This window comes from Protobothrops mucrosquamatus, unplaced genomic scaffold (genome assembly GCF_001527695.2).
Source record: "Protobothrops mucrosquamatus isolate PMUCROS unplaced genomic scaffold, P.Mucros_1.0 scaffold_60, whole genome shotgun sequence".
Classification (NCBI taxonomy): domain Eukaryota; kingdom Metazoa; phylum Chordata; class Lepidosauria; order Squamata; family Viperidae; genus Protobothrops; species Protobothrops mucrosquamatus.
In genome coordinates, this window is record NW_015386136.1 from 27,661 (window position 1) to 47,461 (window position 19,801).

Sequence of the window (19,801 nt, forward strand, 5' to 3'; positions counted from 1 at the left end):
TGCCAATGGAGTGTCCCAATTTGGGCAGTTCTAAGCAAAAAACATTTAAAAGCCATAAGCCATACAATATGTTGATCCAGAAGATACTTTCTTGCAGCACCAGCAGCAGACATGACATCAAACTAGGATACTTAAATCAATGCCTGCTTTGTAGCAGTAGTAGTACATATTCATCCTGGCCATTCATTCATAGTTCTTCCCAGGAACAATTAAAGCATTAATATAAATTGCTGAGAGTGTCTCAAAAACAATTTAAGCTTCCTATATAAGAAACAATCATGGATGTTACAACCCAACCTTTGAAGAGAAAGGCAACTTCTTGCTCTTTCTTTTTTGGTCCAGTAAGGTTCAACATACAGGTGCTTTGTTTAATTCAGGAAGAAAGCAATAAAAATGGTCCTTTTTAGGCTAATCTGGACAGGTGGCCATTAGCTATATATATATCTGATAACATATTAGTTCAATTCTATTCTCCTTCAAAAGGGTTTGCTTCTCTGATTTATCAGACAAGAACAAAGAGCAATAATTTGGTTAGGTCTGACAAACTATGGCTATAAATCAAAATAAACTGATCCCTTAATACCTTTCAAACACAATCATGCAGGCTTGATGCAGTAAAATTACAAGAAACTCTTGTTTCTTTTCCTGTATAACTTCAATTAACAAGACATTCCCCAAATCTCTGAAATTTAACAGTCTACCTTTTAAAGTGGGCTATTAATTTTATTTCATTCAATCACTACATTTGTCTTGCATGTATTCCTCACATACACATAAGGATGAAGCAGCACTTTTTATACCAACAAAAGTTTTCATTTTTGTCTCTCTCTCTCAAATACACACACACACTTACAGAAGCTTGCACATATTTTGTACTCTGTGGTTAGCTACCACTATGTTCTGTGCCATCGGAATGGAAGAGGACATACCTGCTTAAACTCAGGGGGCCATACAGACTCTATTCAAAAAGTACTATCTAAATTACAGTGCCCATAAGGTGCCCTCTTTTACATTCATAGGGCTGATTCATTAGATGCTGGATCTTGAGAACTAGGTGATGGAGGGGTGATAGCTTGAACATTGTGTGTTACCAGAGGTGATGTTTCCCCATCAGCCTTGGTGTTTGGAATGGCATCCACATGGACATCACTAAGTTCTGTGTGTTTCTCCTTCGTTTCTTTTGGATTCAGAAAATCAAGAATACCTGCTCCAAAGGCATCACCTTCTACGTTCACAACTGTTGTGGTCCGGTCCCTGATCAATACGGAAAACATGGAAAAGTTTTCATTGGTGTTGATGAAATGCATCTTTAAACATTTTCAGAGACTCAGCCTATCTTTAAAAGCGACAAGTTTGAGAAGTGTGATTTGCTACCCTCTATATTAACAGTGATCTGTGTTCAAGTCTAAAGACATCAAAAAGCACAGCAAGCAAAGATGCTTTTTAAAAAGCAGATACCTCTGCCCTATTCTCCATAAGCAAAATTACGATCAGAAGCTCAACCTGGAGAATGTAGTATCATCCTGTATTTATCAGTCAGTCATTTTTGCTGGCCAGCAAGGTGGGTGTTTTGTTTGGCTGGAGAACTTGAATGTAAAATTGGGGACTAGACCAAAGGCAACTCTTTTTTAGCCCCTAACTCCAATTTTAAACACACCCCACCAAGATTTTTTACCATTCTTCTGAGGAAAAAGAACCTAAACAAATACCACATCCTCCTTGAGAAGTTTTGATGTTTCAAAAATCTGCTTGGAGCAAAACTCTTCTTGTTTACCATAATTCTGTTAATCCTTTTCCTGATATATGAGGAACATCAACATTCCTTAGAAATGTAAATAATTGTGCCTCAAAATGCAGTGTCTCTTTCACCTCGTGCTACTAACCCCCCCCCCCCAAAAAAAAACCACTGCAAAATCTTTTCTCTCCAAGAAAAAGGAAGTAATTCTTTTTTCATGAGATACATGGTTTTTAATAGTTGATTTCCTCTGGTTAGCCCCCTCTCAACTTCAGAGAGCTTTTGTGATAATCAGAATGGGAAAAAAAATACAAATTGAAAATGTAGAGCAGTGACTTTCTTACTCTCTTCAGCATCAATAAACAAATTATGCTGTGCATGTTGCTACTGCTTTCTTATTGGTGAAAGCACTTTTTAAAGGTTGCCCCCACAAAAAGTTATTAAGATCCTTGATACTTTGAGAACCATCATATACAAGAGCAAATGTGCACACATTTGTATACTTACACAATCCAGTCCACAGCCAATATGAGAGAGATGTCATTTGTGGGAAGTCCAATAGCCTCCAAGATAATAGCTATGGTTAGAACTCCTCCAGCTGGGATTCCAGCAGCCCCCACGCTGGAAGCAGTGGCAGTAACCCTGTCAATAAAATTATTTTTGGCTATGCTGAAATTTCATATATGCATTAAAATAACACAGAAACACATGCAAAAGTTTATTCTTCTGTACTCAGGGAACTTTCTTTCATTCTGTATTACTGATGCCACACATTGGAGATAGGCTGTTTTCCAAAGCAACTCCAACTTGCCATTGTACATCATGCAAATCAGTTCAATTGTGGTTGCATAAAGTTTCCCATTTGGGCATGCAACTGATCTAAATTACTAAAATGCATCATATTCAGAAGTGACTTAATGACATATCTAGTCGCTGTTTCCTTTTGCATTGCAATCCACAGCACTGTCAAGCCAAATATCCCTTTAGGTTCTTATTCTTTACATCACAATAAACTATAATTTCCTTCAAAGGAGAAAAGTGCAACTCTTTTCGGCATATCCCTGAAGGACATGATTTGTAAATAATGCTTCAACCAAAATGCAATGTGGCAGGCTAGAAAGAGTCAAATTGTTTCTCTGATTTTTCTGATGCACCAGAGCAGCTGATACTATCACTTACAGAATGGTAAAGATCTGTCCAATATTGAGGTCAACGTTGTTCAGTTGAGCAATGAAGACAGCAGCTACACACTGGAAAATAGCAGCTCCATCCATATTCACAGTAGCTCCAATAGGCAGAATAAATCTACTAATTCTTTTGTCTACTTTGTTGTTATCTTCAATGCATTTGATCATTGATGGAAGAGTTGCAGAGCTAGATGTGATCAAGGAAGAAGCACAAGAACATCAAGTCCAGCAATGTTCCTGCAGCCCAAAATGTAAGTATTTGTCTGTCAGCCTAAATAGATAATGTAACATTCCAGATACGTGCTGTTCCTGAAAATTAGGACAAAAGATTCTACTTTATTCATTTCCAAAACAAATGCCTGAATCTTATGAGAAAAAATAAAAAGGGAGTTTTATTCTACATTTTTATTATTATATCCATTTCAAGTTCTATTATGTCTGGTTTAAAGAAACATTTTTACAGTCAAGCACCTTAGTATTCTCAAATTGTCTCTCTCCCCACCCTATAAGACACAATAATATAGCCATTAAAACCTTTGCCATCGAGCCATATTTTACCATATAGAGACATAGATTATCTACACCCCATTCTGAAAGTCTGCTTTGCATTTTAGTAAACGTAGAGTCCCTTGTTTTACAAGAAAAGCCATCGAGTTACAATATTACTCTAAATTCAAACAATGTTGTCCTCATTTCAGAAATAGAAGCAAAAATCTACCAACCTGGAACAAGTAGCAAACGCTGTGGTGAAAGGAGTTATAAGACCTAACAGAAAAGTGAAAGGGTTTTTGCGTGTAACTGCAAAATAAATAAGCGGTAAAATAATCCCTCCATGAATAATATGGCCAAGAATTGATGCAAAGATGTATTTTCCAAGGCTTGTCACCAGCAGGATAATATTATCCATTTCCACAATCTTGCTTCCAACTAGAAACATAATGCCGAGTGGTACATACCTGAAAAGGAAGCACTGAATGTTACACTGAATGCTAAATAACGTTCTAATTTTTGACAAAATGAAAATGAAAAAGTCAGTGATTTCTGAAACCCGCACTATGGGCCTCAATAAAGAATAAGCATCACACTGTCGTATAAAATTTCCTGCAGTAAATTGAATCTTTATCTCTTTTTCTTTTGTGGGACATTCATCTGCACATTTGCTAGTATCCTTCAGAAAACCAATTAGATTGATTAAAGAATCTGCAGTGAACACAACATGTATTTCATATTCAAAGGATGATGGTGTGAATGAGGGCTATTTTCATAAATAATGGTTTAAGTAATATGTTAGGATGAGCAGAGAAATGAATGGGGTTCAAAATGATCAAATCAGAAGACTCGGTTTTACCACTTTGGGGCTGAACGTATGTAAGCTGAAGAAACAGTAGATTAATTTGGTCCAAACTAGATTTTGTTGAGTGGACAGAAGTTGCTTTTGAGTATGGAAGGACAGAAGCATGTGAGAGATGGAAATTTAACATCTATATCATGGAGGTTTCCTGGGGCAAAAAAAGGACCACAATTGCCTGACTTCTGGTTCTTGGTCTGAGGAATTTGTGCAGTGAAGTGATGGTGGCTTGAATGACAACCAATTGAGTGGCAATGAAAAGCATGGTTGCTGTTCTAGAAGAAGCCATGAGTGTAGAAGAGCGCCCAAATAATGGATCTGGCCATTCAGAGACAACACTGGTACCTGACAGATAACCCTAACGTACAAACAGCAAACTCATTTGAGTTCAGCTGTTTAGCTGCTTAGTCTGTTCTCTCCCATCCAGATTCTTAGTCTCCAGACATTTGGATGTCAACATACAATGTCAACATCATCTTCCTATGCCCCTGAAGTGACAATGTAAAGTTGGTATATCATCAACATATTGATTATATCACACACCAAATGCCAAAAAAATCACTTCTGTGGCACTCCACATATGAGATGCCATTGGGCCAATCTGGCACACCCCACAATTGACTGAAGGAGCAGAATCACTGCAAAAAAGAGCCTACAGTCTCAAATTCTTGTAGGCCAACCAGTAAGATACTATGGCTGATTGCATTGAAAGCCATTGCTTGCACAGTTTTCCAAAGTCTTCCATTTTTACTAACACAGACTCTTAAAGCAATTTCAAAAACTGTGCAAATGCTCTCAATGCCAAGCCAATGTCACAAATCTTAAGTGGTTAGAATAAAAAATAAAAGAAAGGTGGCTAATTAAAAATCTTCCAAAGTGCCCAACCAATTTTAAAGAAAAAAATGGGTATCTATATGGCAATGGCCATAGAAGATCTGACTAAAAACATTTCAGTTAAGGGTCTGGCTACCACTTTCATTTCCTGCTCAGGAAAACAGAAAACTTCTTTTTACAAAGCAACACCTGAAGGTCTCTCTGAAAATGGCATATGATATGAAGAGGAATGAATTTGCCAGAGTCCCAAGGGTACCTTCTTGCACAATTTCAGCTTCCATGACCCTTTCATTCTGTAGAGATTTTGTATGATTAACTGCAAGTCCCACCTATCAGCTGGCCTTTTCAGAGCTGAATCAGAGAAGAAAAAGCTGCCGTGTGCTAAATATTCAGGTCAGTTGCACAAGGGACATGAGAGAAATCCAGGCCTTGACCGGTCAATAACCTATCTACAACCCTCTTAAGTCAATATATATATATCAAGGGAGGGGGGGCGGTTAATTGATTTAAGCAGCTCATTTTTCTATATCAACTTTCCATGTCACACTGGCAGAAGGAAGTTAGAATTAGCTGATTCAGCAGAGCAGGGTATATGTCCTTCCTAGAAACAACAGTTTGATGCACAACTGGTAATTCTGTAAAATTCCATGACAATAATGTTGTACACATTATATAAACAATAAATGGGTAATTCTAAATGCCTTTGTTAAGAAGCAAATGCTATTGAATACAGTAAAAATGTTGAATAAGCATGTTTAGGCTTGCACAATTAAAATCCAAAAGATATGGAAACAGATTAATAATACAGCCAAATAACCAATGGGGGTGCAAATGAAATCCAACTATTGAATATATGAACTGGGTTTTTAATAATTGAATATTTATGCTCCCTGTAAAATGTAATGCAACCAGCAGAGATCTCTACTGCGTGTCTGAGCATCTTTTTCAATGAAGAATTTAGTTTCAGATAAGCTAGAGAAGCTATAGACTTTCCCCACAAAAAAAGGCCTACCTGATATTTGATTGCATAGTATTTAATATACTGCTCCTCCCAAGTACCAAATTAGTGGTTCATACTCCATGCCTGATAAAGGGAGGTACATAATAAACACGCTGAACATTTCTCCTTAACTTATTGTACATATACCACCTTTTATTTGACTTTAGATTCTGCTACACAGTGAGTAAGCTGGTAATTGTCCCTCTCAAATTAGATACTACAGATTATGAAGACCCTTTAATACAGACTTTAGAGTTGAAGAGAAGGTAGTTTATATAGTAAATTGTATTTGAAACTGGCCCAACACTGGGAAGTTTTTCAGATTGCAGTAGTATTATCAATACTCACCACATAATCCAAGATACTAAGACCATGGTTGCCTCATTGAAAGAATTAAAGAAACGAATGAGTTCTTCTCCTTCAGGTCCAAGTTTTTTCAAAGCTACTCCCAAAACCAGAGCAAAGAGTACAAGCCCCAGAATATTCATTCCTTCAATTTCAGTGCCAACAGGGAACTGTGAATGAGATACATATAGTCAGATGGTTAAGTGTTTTAAATGTGGTGTGCCAATTATATGAAGCTAGATCTCCCTTTTGATATTAATTGTAGTTAACAAATGAATGGAAGCAGCACCCAGAATATGATAAAAGAGAAACCCACTAGACATAAACTCTTCTCTGAACGCAGATGTAATCTTTTGACAGAAGAGATAATTTTCATAAGAGTCTTCAGAATGAAGATGTTGGATCCTCATTATTATTTTCCATGTTGACATAGAGCTAAAAGCATTATGTATTTAAGATTAGTACATAATTTGTACTTATAATGTAAGATTTTTAAGATACGAGCATTTCAATTTGATCTTGCGGTTTGTAAGGAGGAAATATCATTTACCTAAATTACTTGTTTATTCAAAGTGGTCCTTGATAGCATCTAGTTATCTTCAAATATTTCGCACAGACTACAAAGGCAAATAATTATTTCCACATCATTTTATGTGCAAGAGAAAGATATTACAGTATGTTTGTTGACTGAGGATAGGTTTGGGAAATTTGAACTAAGGGAACTGACACACATACACCCCTTACACACATTCAAAATCATGGCTAAATAGACATATAAAATCCATACAGTTTGGGAGTGGAAGGGAGAATTATTTTTGTTCCACATTCCTCTCCACATTTATATTGTCTACCAAGTCAAAAGAGATAATTAACTGTAAGAATAAAATATATAGTTTGATTATTTTGTTAATGGGAATTGAAGGAATAGCATTCAATAGAGCTATCCAAATAGTCAAAAGACTATTTTAAAAAAGAGAAAAGAGCAAGTAGCTAAGGCAAAGTATTACTGTATATAACATGGGTGTCAAACTCGGTGCGTCATGTGACATGTTGCGACGTATCGCAACTTGTTTTGCATTGCCGGAGCTGGAGTGGGCATGGCCTCCATATGAGGCAGCCGGCCCACAGGCCGACAGTTTGACACCCCTGGTATATAACATTTATGTTATTGTCACATCACTGAATGAAATATATCTTGGAGCTTCCCTTCCAATGTTTGTACCACAAGGAACTACTGTTCGTGTGCCATAAGAGAAATCAAATGCATGAGATAATCAGGGTAGACTTCAGTTCTTCCAAGCTGATTCTAGTTTTGCTCAACCATGATATAGTATTCCTCCTATTGAGATCCTGTTCAGACTTACGGACTTAATTTAGAAATATAGTGTACTGTCTTTCAGCTATAATTAACAAATGATGTTAGTAATAAGGTCAAAAGGCCTTTAGAATAATAAACTTGTGAAGAAGATACAGCGTTAATTGAAGAGCTTTAATTGAAATATGTTGACGTTATAATAAAATATGAAGAAACATTATTTTGGGACACCTGCAAGCATGACCTCAGCTCCACTCCCCAGATCCTATACATCATGCAGAGGACTGAAGATGTTTCCACTTCTTCTGTTCATATAAGAAGGTATTCCTTTTGATCATTTTCTCCCCAAACCCAGAAAAAAATAGGAATTGTTGTTTGGATTAGCAGCACTCTGACTTTGAATGCAAACATTTACTGTTCACTGTGGCTGGCTGTCTTTAGTAATGACTAATGTGAAAAGGAGTAAAGCTCTTCAGTTAAGAGCTCTTTATCTCCAGAGGACTTGAGGGAATGACCCATCTCTCCCATCTTGCAGAAAATAGTTGACAACACCATAACCTTCAGTAATTTAGAGGAAGACTCTCTACAAAGTCAGAAAGTCAGCACTTGCTCATATCTAGAATAATCTATAATGCTATCCTGTATAGTTTATTAAGAAGGTAAGTCAAGGGATCCTATAAATCCTGAAGTTAGTTCAGAAGTTAATGGACATTAGTTCCTGTTATGATTGTAGGATTGCTTAGACTGTACTGGAACAAACGAAGTGCTATTCTGGAAAGAACCAGGAATTTCCCTACCATGTTAGTAAAATAAAAATAAGCTATGGTGTGGTACAATGTTATACAAACATAAGATAATATTCCCAACAAAGGTATAAAAATATCTGGTTCCTAACGTTATTAATAACAAGAATTTGCAAAAATAGAGATTCCCAGAGTAGAAATGGGAGAGGGTCCTGTTACTTCAACGATGACACCAGGAGACAAGGCTCAGATTATGCCACTCAGTCAGGTGGACAGGACTAGAACTAATCCCCCACTTCTGACTTCAATATCACTGAAAGTGACATTGTTCTGAAGTTCAGAGTATCCACAAATTCAAATGAGATGATTTTACAAACCAATATACTGTATACTGTATACACTAGAACAGTGGTTCTCAACCTTTTTAATGCCGCGACCCCCAACCGGTCGTAAGTCAAGGACTAAACCGATCGTAAGTCGAGGACTACCCAACTGGTCGTAAGTCAAGGACTTTCCCTGCCCGGGAGCGCCGCGCATGCGTGGTTCCGCCCCCTGTGCCAGCCGAGGCGTAGCTGGCAAGCGGCAGAGACGGAGCAGGCCGACCACCAGCTAGCCCAGCCCAAGGGAGGTAAGGCACCCACCAGAAAAGGGGGGGGAAATGGCGGACAGCCTTGCTTGGCGACCCCCGTGAAATGGTCGATCGACCCCAAATGGGGTCGTAACCCATAGGTTGAGAACCGCTGCACTAGAAAGAAAAACTGTTCACAAGCAGGCAACAGCAATTCAGGACTCAAGGGCAGCCTAGCAATATCAAGCTACGTTTCTAAGCTACCCAGATAATTTCACATACCAGCACAATGCTAGGTGCCAAAATGAGAGAATTCCACATTGTTAAACATCCAAAGGGTACAATGCACTCTTATGAGAGAAAATAAAAAGAGAACAATTGTTTCATAGTAGTGCTACAGGTTGGGGGGGGGTTCTAGTTAATGTATTCCCTCACAGCTCCATAGTTATTAACTCTGAGATTTTGTAAGAAAAGCTGTTGGTGGGGGTTCTTGGAGGCATGGTTTGAAAAAATAATGTGAATAAGCGGGAACCATGCTGCTTAAGTTAGAGCTACAAAGGCCATTGAGAAAGCATAGGTAACAAGATCATGACCTGGAGGTAGATCTAATTTCACAGATGTCCTCATTGGTCAGGTATTGGGGCAATGGATGAGTAAGAAAGCCTGAACTCTCCACAAGTGATTCCTGGTGCTCTGTGCAAGATGAAACAAGAAGTTGTTGCTTCCTGCCTCAGCTGTGGCATACTTCCCATTCTGGGGAAAGTACAGAATACACATGAATTGGCATGACTCTTTCAAAGCTTCCATGAGTTGGGAAAGTGTAGGGTAACTTCTGTCTGCTGGAGTGGCTCAGCCTTCTGCATACTTTTCCCAGTAAGAAAATACACATTGATGGAACTGGCAGGAAGACCACTTCATACTGCTTCTCTCAAGGAAAGCAAGAGGCAGCTGGCAATTGTAAGTTAATGAGAGACTCTGGAGTGAAAAAGAGACCTTGTTTCTGCCTTCAAACCTATCTGATTCTGACCCAAACATTCATTGATCTGGATTGTTTGATTTCCGTAACATTTTCCCTCCATTGCAATTCTTGTTTCCTAGAGTAACACAAGCGGAGGTGACCACATTTGGCCACTAAGCAGAACTGTATGTTCTAGGCTGGTAAGGTTTTTTTGTGTGTGTTTTCAGGTGCAGAAAGGGTAAATGCCTTACTATGGTAGCCTCCTGTCAATGGAGACAACAGAGAGATTTTGTGCAACTACAAGCCTCTGAAGACTTGTATGATTTTACCAGCAGAGGGCTTATTTTGCCAACTCTTATTGAAGTGAGACTACGATGTATACCCTAGTAGTCGCACTCTTCTTTCCTTGAGCACAAGAGACAAGGTGGGCTATATACCGTATTTCCCCAAAAATAAGATCCAGACTTATTTTTTATTTTTTGCCTCCAAAAGAGGCACCAAGTCGTATTTTCAGGTGTTTGTGTGTCTTTTCCACTTACCTTACTGCGGCAGCACCGACAGCCCCACTCAGCCGGCCCACTTCTTCTGTGGCGGAAGGAGCAGCTTCATTCTGCAGCTAAGAATGGAGCTCCGGCCTGCATTTCACCATCAGAGGCCTTTCCGGAAGGCCTGTGCAGCTGAGAACTGAGCTACAGATTGAATCCATAGCTTGGTTCTCGGCTGCACAGGTCTTCCGGAAAGGCCTCTGGCTGCGAAATACAGGCCCAAGCTCCACTCTCAGCTGCAGAATGAAGCTGCTTCTTCAGCCATAGAAGAAGTGGGCCGATGAGGCAAGTATCGATCCGTGGGAGGCCTAGCTGCAGTGGTAAGCTCCATGTCAATGCTGCAAATACTGTATATTCTTGCTTTGACAATGTGCAGAACTTACTCCACCCCTGCCCTAGCTTGATTTTTAGACGTGCGCCTTGCTCCAAAACTAGAGCTTATTTCTGGGGTAGGGCTTATATTAAGCCCACCCCCCAAAATCAAGCTATTTTTGGGATAGGTCTAACTTTTGGGGAAACTCGGATAATAGTAATATAATGAACAAGAAGGCATCCAAGGACTCAAGATTGTGTGAATGAGCACAATTCAGAGGTTGCCTCATTAATTATTTCCTACTGTTTTTAGTCTTCGTTACTTAATATTCCTTGAAGGAATTAAAATAATGTGAGTTACATAATCCTAAAGCAATACTATAGAAACACTGCTTCTGTTGTGGATTTTGGTTTTCGCTCTGGGTCAGTATAGCTATTTTATTTCATTCACAGTTAGAAGTTGGAACAAAAGCCTAATCCTAAAGCAAGCATATACCAACAAAAATATTTCATAAAATAATCCTTTCCTTACCTTTTCAATAGTGGCATTCCCAAGGGAGGCATTTATTATTTCTCTATAATCAACAACGTACTGTTGATGAAAAATAATATTTTGATTACGTACATATCACTAGAAAGCTGCTCTTGCTATACTCAAGAATAAACATTTTCTTTTAAAGTCTAGGACATGCTTGGCAAAGTGCTGTCTTCTCAATGTGGGGCTACAACTCCCATAATCTCTAACCACCGGCTTTATTAGTCGGTGCTGATAGGAACTGAAGTACACTAATATTTGGAGGGTCATATGTTGCCCATTCCTATTGCCTGGACAGTTTTCTTCTGTGCTTATTCCCCCCCCTCCCCCCAGGGATGCTTTTCAAGATTCCCTGAGGTACAATCCTGGGCATAGTCATTGAAAGGAGTAAGATGTTAATTTTGAACAAAAAAGTGAATCCGGTTAAATAATAATTGTAATGATTCAAAGGATTAACTCAAAAGCATGCATACTAAACAATAACATAACTTTAAAAAAAATAATTACTTACCTTTTCAATGGTAACATTGCCAATGGTTGAATTTCTAACTATGGCTTTATAATCAGTAGCATACTGAAATGGAAAACATTGGTTTTATTAATAGTTGTGGTAGACTTTTAAACAAATATATAGGTCTTGTAAAATCTATTTCTAGATTTCTTTTATGTGAAACATTGAGAACTACAACATCATTGATAAAGTTATAGATCCAATTTGGTCATTTTTTTAAAAATATAGAATGATGTTGCTTATGCATGAAAAATCTGTTAAAGGCTTCCTGCATATCTGAAGCATTTTGGTAGGACGAAGGAGTAAAAACATTCAGTCATCAGGAGCTGTCTCTTTGCATCACCAGACTAAGCTAGGAACAAAAGAACAGGTAGTAAAAGAATACTGCATCCAAATGGGGCAACACTAGCAAAAGTTCCTCCACACTGTATACTTGATTTTGTTTTTAAAACAGCTAATCGCAGAACACAAGGATTTCCTATTACTAAAAATGGAATCAGATCAGCTGAGAGTCAAGTGCTAGTTAACTTGCAGATTAAATGTGAAATTCCATAAGAAGATTGCAGCACTTCTAACAGTTTGTAGCTGCCAGTGAACAGAGTAACATATATTTAGGCTTGTTAGATTCCAACTTAGTAAAATATATATTTAATACAAAGGACTGTAGCTTATTATAGGATTAGATTTTATTTTCTAAAATAAATTTCAGCAAATTTTATAAAGCAGATACTTCAAAAAGCTAATATTTAGCTTGTGAGACTATGATCTAGAAATCCTTCTGGTCGGAAGAGCGAGTGTCTAAGAACTCTTGTCATTTGGGAACACCACCACCTGCATGACGCAAGGAAATGTGAACAATTTACAGAGGGAGAAAGAGAAACTCAATCTTAAACAGTGGAGGAATAGGGTAAATAGATGGCACTTTTATTAGTGGGATTAAGATCTAATCATTAAGATTCTGTTTCAAAAATGTCAGGGAATTTAAATCAAACAATAAAAAGGATGTGAACTGGCAGCAAGAGGTCATTTTTTCTGAGCTTGTTTATACTTTACAATTCCAAATTAAGGGTTCTTATTTTGGTAAACACCTTCTATGCTTTATTGCCTCCCAGTTTTATAGAACGCAGAGGGAAGACTTTGAAAGGCATGAAATTGCTTGAGTATCAAGGATTCAAGCAACAAATTGCAAACAGTGAGAAATTCTTCCATTACCCTTGTTCAATATTTTGAATTTCCTAATCATCCAAACTGGTAAGATCTCCATAATAGCAAGTATTGGTTTAGATACTCTTATAATTGTGTATAGATTGACTCTTGTAAAATACATTTTTGTACTACCTAGATTTTGCTATATCCTGCATTATAGAAAATCAAACTCTTTTTGATTGAAATCTCAAAATTCCAGAACAAATTTTTAAATAGATGCACAGATAATTACCGATCGAAAGGCTGCAACAATGAGATTTGATGGAAACAAATTTCTGGAAAAAAAATACAAAAATTAGGAGTTGACAATAGTTTATAATCTTAATTGTTTGCACATTGATATAAAATAATTCCTGTTTTAGGATTTAGCATTAGTTCATCATTAACAGGGCAGAGTGCTTTATTGCATCAGCATTTTTAGGCCTTAATAGACATACTTGCCTTAACAGCACATTTCATTATCTTACGAATAATTAACAATGTTATTAATAACTGTTTTCTTCAATGATCACATGACACTTCCTACAAAATTTACTAAACTACAGAAACTGCAATCCATGGGCAATAATGGCCAAAAAAAAGAGTAAATCAGGGAATGATTCCAATTAAAAATGCAAAATAATCTTAATATCAAAATTTAGTCAGAGATATTTGTTTTCCCTATTTTATTTTTAACATGCCAAACACATTTATGCATTAATGGAAAAACATATATTCGTAAGTACCACCTTTATGGCCCTAAATATATTTCTACACAACTACCAGTCTCACCCTTCTTACTCTCTATAGTAGCTTTACGCCACCGAGTGAGTGAAGCCTGTGCTGAGATATTCCGTCTACATTGCCAGCTAGGGCTCCATCCAGCTGGCCAATGAGAATGTGCAAAAAAGCAAGCGCTCCACAATGTTTTAATAAGAATTCCTGCTTCTCTGTTTAAGAAGGGAATTGATTTTTTTTTAAAGTAGTGAATACTTAAATATTGTTAAGTACATTAAATACATTTCTAATAGATATTCTATAGTTCTATACAATTCTAAGGTATAATGTGTACAGTACATTACAGTATAGTACCAGTATAGAAATCAAATATCAAATGTGTAAAGTATTCATAGAGATATGATATCTAATAAGCAAAGTTCAATTCATATGGAAAGCCATGTATCATTGCAAATAGATAATTTTATTTCAGTCAACAACCAGCTTGAAACAAGGCAGAAAAAGGTACAACTATAAAGAAATGGCATACTTAAGTATAAATAAAATAATGCAGAATTGCGCTCTATTAAGACTAAGATACAATTAAAACTATTTAAGAACCAGATGAGAGCCAGTTTGATATAGTGGTTAAGGTGCCAGAAACCGGGGACTGTGAGTTTTGGTCCTGCCTTAGAACAAAAGCCAGATGGGTGACTTTGGGCCAGTCACTTTCTCTCAGCCCTAGGAAGGAGGCAATGGCAAATCACTTCTGAAAAACCTTGGCAAGAAGACTGCAGGAGCTTGTCCAGACAGTCTCCAAGATCTGAACACCATTGAACAGAAGAAGAAAAAAAACAGATGGGGAATCACAAAATTAATTGTAGATGAAGTGCAAAGCTAGGTGTTGAATCTATGGGATAGCAAATTAACAATATAAAAATAAGGTATACTGTACAAAGTCTAATAATCTAAAATATAGATAATTAGTTACAGCTAGTAATTTATTCATACAAAACTGAAGATTAATGGAATAGATATTGCTCATATGTCTGGTTGCCTCTAGACATTCACAACTGCTAAACAGAACTTCGCTGTATTATGCATAAAAAGGCTTCTCTAAATTAACATAAAATTTCCTAGACGAATAAGCCTTCTTTGGATATCTTTGTAAAATTATCAATATAGCAGCACAAGGAGTATGGATCTAACCGAACCATCATTACAAGGGTATGTTTGACTAGCTGTAGGAATTTCATTACTGTGTTACCGTGTTTTCCCAAAATTAAGAGCCGGTCTTATATTTTTTTTGCCTCCAAAAGAGGCACTAGGTCTTAATTTTGGAGAATGTCTTACTTTAGGACCACCACAGCCAGGCCTCCCACACCTCGACACCTGTCGCGCCGCTGCTTGACTTCTTCTGCGGCTGCTTGCCGCAACTTGCGGCTGGACACCTTGTGGCGCATTGCGCCATTGCCGCTCCTCCCGGCAGGATGCCGCATGGTGCTTTGCGCCATTTCTGCTGCTCATGGCAGGAAGCTGCGTGGCTCTTTGGGCAGCGGAAACGGCCTGAAGTGCCATGTGGCCTCCTGCCGCGAGCAGCAGAAACAGCGCAAAGCACCATGTGGCGTCCTGCCGGGAGGAGTGGCAACGGCGTCCTACCGGGAGGAGCAACAGTGTCCTGCCAGGAGTAGTACCAGCGTAATGCACTACATGGCGGCCAGCCACAAGTGGCAAGTGGCCGCAGAAGTAACGGTGTGACAGGTGTCAGGGTGTGGGAGGCCTGGCTGTGATGGTCCTACCAGTAAGGTAAGCAGGTGTGGGGCGCGTGGGGCAGCTTCACCACCCCTACCCCCACCCTAGCTTGATTTTTAGGGGTGCGCCTCATCCCAAAACTAGGGCTTAGTTTTGGAGTAGGGCTTATATTGGGCCCACCCCCCAAAATCAAGTTAGGGCCTACTATTGGGCTAGGTCTAACTTTTGGGGAAACACAGTATATAAAAGTACTGAAGGCAAACTATTGTATTTGGCTCTGAGGAAAAACTTTTGTTGAAACTGAGAGATCAATGAGTTGATATAATTAGCTGCTTTTGAGATAGGTGGTTAAACCATGGATGGATTGGGGATCCTATATAATTACATTACTTTATTAACTGTGAATAGTACTAATGTTTCTTTTGGATTATTTCTGCAGTATATGGCATGTTTTTTTCTAGCATTATACCTTATGTGCACATGTGTATTATGGATGAGACAAGAAGTTGCTATGATACATTCCAACCAAAGGCTGCATAAATCTATAGCATGAAGTTCTGTCTTGTTTCATATTGTCCATGTCCAAATCTTCTAGGATCAAAAGATTAACTCAGATATTCAATAAGTGAAGTAATAATGCAACAAAACTTCAAAAACAGATTCACACATTGGCTGTGTTCATAGTTTACCCAACTTGGTCAGGTAAAGATCCAGTTGAGGCATTTGCATAAGTATGGTTAGTGTTACACTTGGTTAATTTTTTTATGCTTTATATAAATCCAGTTTGTTTGGTCAGTTGTCCAATCAGTGCATTCAGTGAAGCTAAATAATAGGTCAATTTAGTAACTAAATTGAGAATATTGTTTGACTACAGCTAATCTATCCAAGTTCTGTCAAGCAGTATTAGGAAATGCCCTTGGATATGTCCATAATTGCAAAGTGTACTATTATAAAAATACTTCATAGAAGACCACAGTATAACATAGTAGAAAATACTGGAAAGAGGGAGAATAAAACTCATCAGAGGGATTTAACTCAGTTCTGTTATCAATCAACTTCCAAATATAATTTCTGAATTTAAAAACTGATTTATTGTAAGAGTACAGTAAATACAGAAAACTTTCTCCTGAGAAGGATAAAAAACTGCCGTTTGCGCACTCCAAGAGCAAGCTGAATCCTGCAATATCCTGTCCTAATGTTTAACTTCAAATCAGACCCATGCATCCCAAACATCACAGAAAATGCACCTGCAGAATTAACAGCTCTAATCTGTTGTCAAGTCTGAATCAAAGGTTAGAGGCTAATTCTATAAACACTGCTGGCAACAGAAGCTTTCACGTCTATTGCACTCAGGATAAAAAGAAACAGAAAGATTGGTAGAACAAAAAGAGGATCCATTGTCTGAAGCACAGTTAAGCTGTCTGATCTCCAGTTCTATATTCAATTCATGCTATATGAACTTTCCCATAATGATTAGGAAATACTAAAGTCCACAACTGTCTAGACAACTGCATTTATCAGCAATTTTGAACTTTTCTGATGCTTTTACCTCTATTAATAACGAAAAGAAATAATTTAGATTTTCTAATGTTTTCTTGTAGATTCACTTTTATTCCATGGAATTTAAATTAGGCCATTCCTATTATTCTTGGAAAGCCTAACATCTGTAATTACAATTTCCCCCAATATCCTAAGCAAACCAGTAATAAAGTATCTTAACAATGTCCTATCTTCATATTGATATCTTTTTATTTAAGAAATCTATTATTTCATTTTTTGCCTTCATTTATTGTACATAAAACTATATAAGGGAACATTAACCTTGAGGCCATATTTGCTGGAAGTATAAGTATGGCTGACTAAAGAAAAGGACCTCTATACAATTCTGTATAAGCAAGTACTACTTTAATCTCTTTCAGCCTTGTGCAGATTCAGAACAGCAAAATTCCGCCCCCCAATGTCTCACGTTTATTTGCCTACACTTTTACCATTAACAAAATAATTTATCAAAACTTACATTAGTTTTTACACAAGGATCATTCTTTGCTAGAGACTCAGCTTATGGAAATGGAAACAAATAAACCAAAGATTTTTGTCCTTTAATTTGTTTTCTCAATTAGATTTTTGTCCTTTAATTTGTTTTCTCAATTAGATTTCTCTTAAAGTTATTTGTTAAACAGGTAACATATCACATGTCCACTTTAGCACCAAGACAACCCTAGCTATTTTTTCTCATACACTAGTGACTAGTGCAATCTTTTTTCTCCCTTTATATTATTTTATTCTATTATTATAATACACCAGTAGTACATAGCATTTTTAAAGTGAAAACAACTGATTGACCTGAACTGGTTATTGGAAACCTTCAAAGTAAATTGCAAATTAATTGGCTAGCAGTCACTTTGCAGAATGAGATGGGCAGTATATAAATTTAATAAGTTAATACAAATTGTACAATTTTAAAGATCTCTCAAATACTGATACATATATACTTGCAGAACCTTTTACCTGAAGAACATTCTTTTGACCAAATTAACTGGTGATAAATTAAGAGCTTATTTTGAGGGATAGAAACTTGAAACATTNTTGGCTAGCAGTCACTTTGCAGAATGAGATGGGCAGTATATAAATTTAATAAGTTAATACAAATTGTACAATTTTAAAGATCTCTCAAATACTGATACATATATACTTGCAGAACCTTTTACCTGAAGAACATTCTTTTGACCAAATTAACTGGTGATAAATTAAGAGCTTATTTTGAGGGATAGAAACTTGAAACATTTATTTATTAAATTGTTTGCTGCCCATCTCACTGTAATTTCCTTTAGTAAATAAAGCTAAATTAAATGTATCACCATGGGATGTGACCTGATGGCAGATTCATTCCCTCCTCACCATGCACTTAAAGAACTGTAACATGGGGATGCCTCTGAAAGTGATCTAAAATTGAAGTTGTACAAAATTCAGCGGCCAGGATGTGAACAGGAAAGAGCTGCAACTGCAATGTTACATTGATTCTTGATTATCTTGATTACCAACAATTTCTGAATCCACATAAAGCTATCTATGGCTTAGCTTCAGAACACCTTAACAACTATCTACCAAGAAATATTTCTCTGGCCTACAAAAGTGTAGGGAGAGGATGTTTAGAATCCTTATCCTATTTTTTAAAAACCCTATAGTCCCTTAATTTGAGGTAGAGCCGGGGCAACTGGATGCGGCTGTGCATTTGCTGGCCAGATGCCCTTCCTGACACCTACATGGAGTTTGCAGCAGATATTTTTTCTTTGTGCCCTAGGAGAGAAACATCTGCTACTACCAAGGATTAAACTCTCAACCTACTGAGTGGGAGGCAAGTGACTTCACAACTCAGCCATATAAGAAGCCAAAAAGGCATGGACCCAAAGGGAATTCTACTCTGTAATGACCTTGGTGATGTGGAACGCCTGGTATACTATGCCTGGTATGCCACCAACCAACCTTTCACAGGTGTGAACATTGTTTTATTTAAACAGGTGTTTGGATTATAATTTTTAACTTTGATATGAAATTGTGACCTTGATCCAATTCGTATCTAGGGGATGCTATCACAAACGAAGAATTCTTAATAAGTTTGCAACTTGATGCTATTGGACATGATATGCCTGTCTCCAAAAGGAATAAGTCCCATCTTACTCTTTCTTTTCTCCCATGGGAAAATATAATAAGCTGAAATGTGAGGAATGTGGGTAATTATCCTCCCTTTTTGGCAGCAGCTAATGAAACAAAGCAAGTAAATTCTGAGTAAAAAGATAAGACATCAGGTGTTTTCTTTTTCTTTGGTGATTGATTTATCCTGAGAGAAAAACCAGCAGGACAGCTGTTAGAGGAGTTATCTCATTGCTACTGATATAATTCCCAGATTCAGTCAGTCATCCTGAATTATCAGGGGTTTTCAATTCTTGCACCAATTTTATATCACAAAAAGTCAGGTAGGCAACATGTTGGTCAACCTTATTCATATTGGGATCGAGCATCTGTTGAAAATAAAATACCAAAAAATTTAAATCCTGCCTTATTATGATTAATAAATGCTTCGCTATTCTTTTTAACTTTTACTCTATAATCTTTCTTCTAAGTTTTAAAGAGCAATGGAGATAAATTCATTTAGTTCATGTTTTGATATGAATTTACTAAACATATATGCACCTCCCAATATGAAACCCCAT

The 19,801-nt window shown here is 37.3% G+C and overlaps 1 protein-coding gene across 1 annotated transcript in view; it reads right to left on the reverse strand.

Annotated features, from left to right (window-relative positions):
* Positions 1–1,013: 1,013 nt before the first annotated feature.
* Positions 1,014–19,801, reverse strand: part of SLC1A4 (solute carrier family 1 member 4) — a 21,003-nt gene continuing 2,215 nt past the window's right edge. The window contains exons 2-9 of the mRNA XM_015812258.1: positions 13,375–13,417; positions 11,937–11,999; positions 11,423–11,482; positions 6,453–6,619; positions 3,645–3,878; positions 2,915–3,109; positions 2,243–2,377; positions 1,014–1,254 (exon numbers count right to left, since the gene is read on the reverse strand). Coding sequence (XP_015667744.1) covers positions 1,014–1,254; positions 2,243–2,377; positions 2,915–3,109; positions 3,645–3,878; positions 6,453–6,619; positions 11,423–11,482; positions 11,937–11,999; positions 13,375–13,417 — 1,138 coding nt within the window. The remainder of the gene's footprint in view (positions 1,255–2,242; positions 2,378–2,914; positions 3,110–3,644; positions 3,879–6,452; positions 6,620–11,422; positions 11,483–11,936; positions 12,000–13,374; positions 13,418–19,801) is intronic.